At 38.4% G+C, this 2,500-nt stretch overlaps 1 protein-coding gene across 3 annotated transcripts in view; it reads left to right on the forward strand.

The window, feature by feature from the left end:
- The window catches only part of LOC125037345, a 13,874-nt gene extending 12,063 nt beyond the window's left edge, over window positions 1–1,811 (forward strand). For all 3 annotated transcript variants that reach the window (XM_047630444.1, XM_047630442.1, XM_047630443.1), the window contains one exon: window positions 881–1,811. In XM_047630444.1, the coding sequence (XP_047486400.1) occupies window positions 881–1,260 (380 nt within the window). In that variant the 3' untranslated portion in view covers window positions 1,261–1,811. The remainder of the gene's footprint in view (window positions 1–880) is intronic.
- The last annotated feature ends 689 nt before the right edge of the window (window positions 1,812–2,500 follow it).

Here is a 2,500-nt window from a genome sequence, read left to right on the forward strand (position 1 = left end):
GCAGATCGGGTCAGCACGTACTAAACACCAAACTAGGTTAGACGAAGAGAAAATGGAAGACGAAAGTGAGAAAGGAGGAAAGAGAAAACTAAAAAACTCTTGGAGCAAAATAGATAAATAAAGGAAACGTAGCGGTTGATCATAAATCAGCAGATGAATGGCGCATCACAAGTTCCGATAGCTATATCTGGTGCAATGGCTCTTAACCTAAGGGTTCGTAATTTCCACAGGGGTACGAGCCTACGGGAAATAGGAATATCTTATTTGTTATTCTCTGAACAATAGCGTGAACTGATACTGAGTTTGTGAAAAATCAAACGCGCAACCATTACCGACTCATTTTTTCTACAGTTCACTTAGGCTTACAAATCTCTTATTTTTTATCAAAAGATGCAAGGGGTCATGGTAATAAAGAAGTTAAGAACCACTGCTCTGGTAACTCATTTGATAAGCAGGGTGAACCATGTTACATGCATGATGTTGGCTGAAAGCAAAAGAGGAGGAGGTGAGGCAAAAAAGGAAAGCAAAAATTCAGAAAATCAAGGGCACTGAATCGAAAACCCAGAACCCGGTCAGCCGTCGTACAGACTCATCTCTCTTTTGGAATCATTATCATTATCATTTAGATGATGATGATGATAATGATTGTACTAATTGGGATACTAGTACTAATAATTTTAATAGCAAACTATGGATCCTGATACTAATGGGAAAGATCCATAGTCATATTAATACATTTAGGCTGATATAACTGATGTTTAGCATTTTCATTTTCTTCACTGAAATGTCGTGCTATTTGATTTTGTGCATGCGTCTTGAACCTATCCAATAGTCGTCGTCGATTTTCTTCTACTCTTTTGACGTTTAAATTCCTCCACAGGCATCGACTGGCGCGTGGCAGTGGGCACAGCGTTTCTCCTGTTTATTTTCTTGGTCATCCCGCTTGTTTGTTTTTGGAAACTCAGGTCGTCCCCCGCTCGTAAGATGTATGAGGACATCTATATGCCCTCTCCGCCTCCTTCCCCAACTCTCCGTCCATCTTTACCGTCACCCCCTCTGCCATCCTATCCTCCTCCACCTCCACCTGCTTCCAACGAGATCGGTGGCCAAGAGGGGTACGACGACATGGAGTGGAGCTTGTTGAGATTCCAGCAAGGGATGGAGAAGGGGGATGAGAATTCCCTCTATATCTCTTTTGATTATCGGAGTGCTGGCAATGACCACCACGATGAATATGACCCAGTTGACTCAAAGTTATGAAAAAAAATAAGATATATCAAGAAGAGGGGAAGGAATATACGAATTTGCTCCAGAGGTCTCCACCTTCCTTGTGTTTCCTAAGTTCTCCGAAATGTCCGAGAACTTCTACTCTTGTTCTTAAGTTCTGGGAAAGTCTCGACGTCTTCTGCCGCCACTAGCACATCCAGTGTCTGTTGACGTCTCGCTGTGACTCCTCTGTTCTTCATTCTCTCTTGCCGTCGTCCCAGTGGTGATACTAACATGCCTTGGATCCCTTCCTTTTTTCCCCACCACAGCGTCCAAGGAACTTCGCAAGGCAACCAGATTCCTATAACTTTTTTTCCGAAAAGGTCAAGGAATCGAGGAGGAGCAACACTGCAGGGCGAATCAGTGGCCTTGATGTATCAGCAAACCAACTGTGACTGGGACCTCACTTGCCGCTACGGTGTAAAATTATGTTGGTCATACAGTGTAATACAGTTATGAAGAGTGACATACCATCAGTGTACCTGCACTTTTCCGGTGCAAACGTGAGCTTCACATGGCATCTCTAATAAATAGATGAAGTCATAGTTGTATCTTTTTAAAACAAATTTCATTGTTCCGACCGCACATACACACACACACACACTCACTCACACACACACACACACACACACACACACACACACACACACACATACACACAATTGCGCTTAAATGGCTACATCTGAAGAGGATATATACGAGAAAAGTAAGACTGTCAGATAAAAAGTCTACTTGGTGCGATAGTTAAAGGAAAAAAGAGAAAATATTCATAGATAACGAATATATGATATGTATATATATATTACATATGTATATGTATTATATATATACACATACATATACACACACATATATAAATATATATGTGTATATATATGACACACATACGTGTCTATATATATATATATATATATATATTGATAGATAGATATACATACATATATATGTATATATATAAATGTATCTATCTATATATATATGTATATACATATATATATATATATATATATATATATATATTAATGCTTATCAAGCATAATAGAAACAGTGCAAAACAATCTGAAACAAGGTACATATTAATTGTAAATACAAAAAAGGCAATTTTAAGGTAACTAACCATTGACATTTCGGAAGTGGTTAGTTAAACTAGCTTTTCATTTGTTTATACAGTTGATATGTAACTTCTTTCAAATTGTTTCTGAAATATATGTTTGTATTGTTCTTTGTAAGCATT

Source organism: Penaeus chinensis, chromosome 23, assembly GCF_019202785.1.
Source record: "Penaeus chinensis breed Huanghai No. 1 chromosome 23, ASM1920278v2, whole genome shotgun sequence".
Taxonomy (NCBI): domain Eukaryota; kingdom Metazoa; phylum Arthropoda; class Malacostraca; order Decapoda; family Penaeidae; genus Penaeus; species Penaeus chinensis.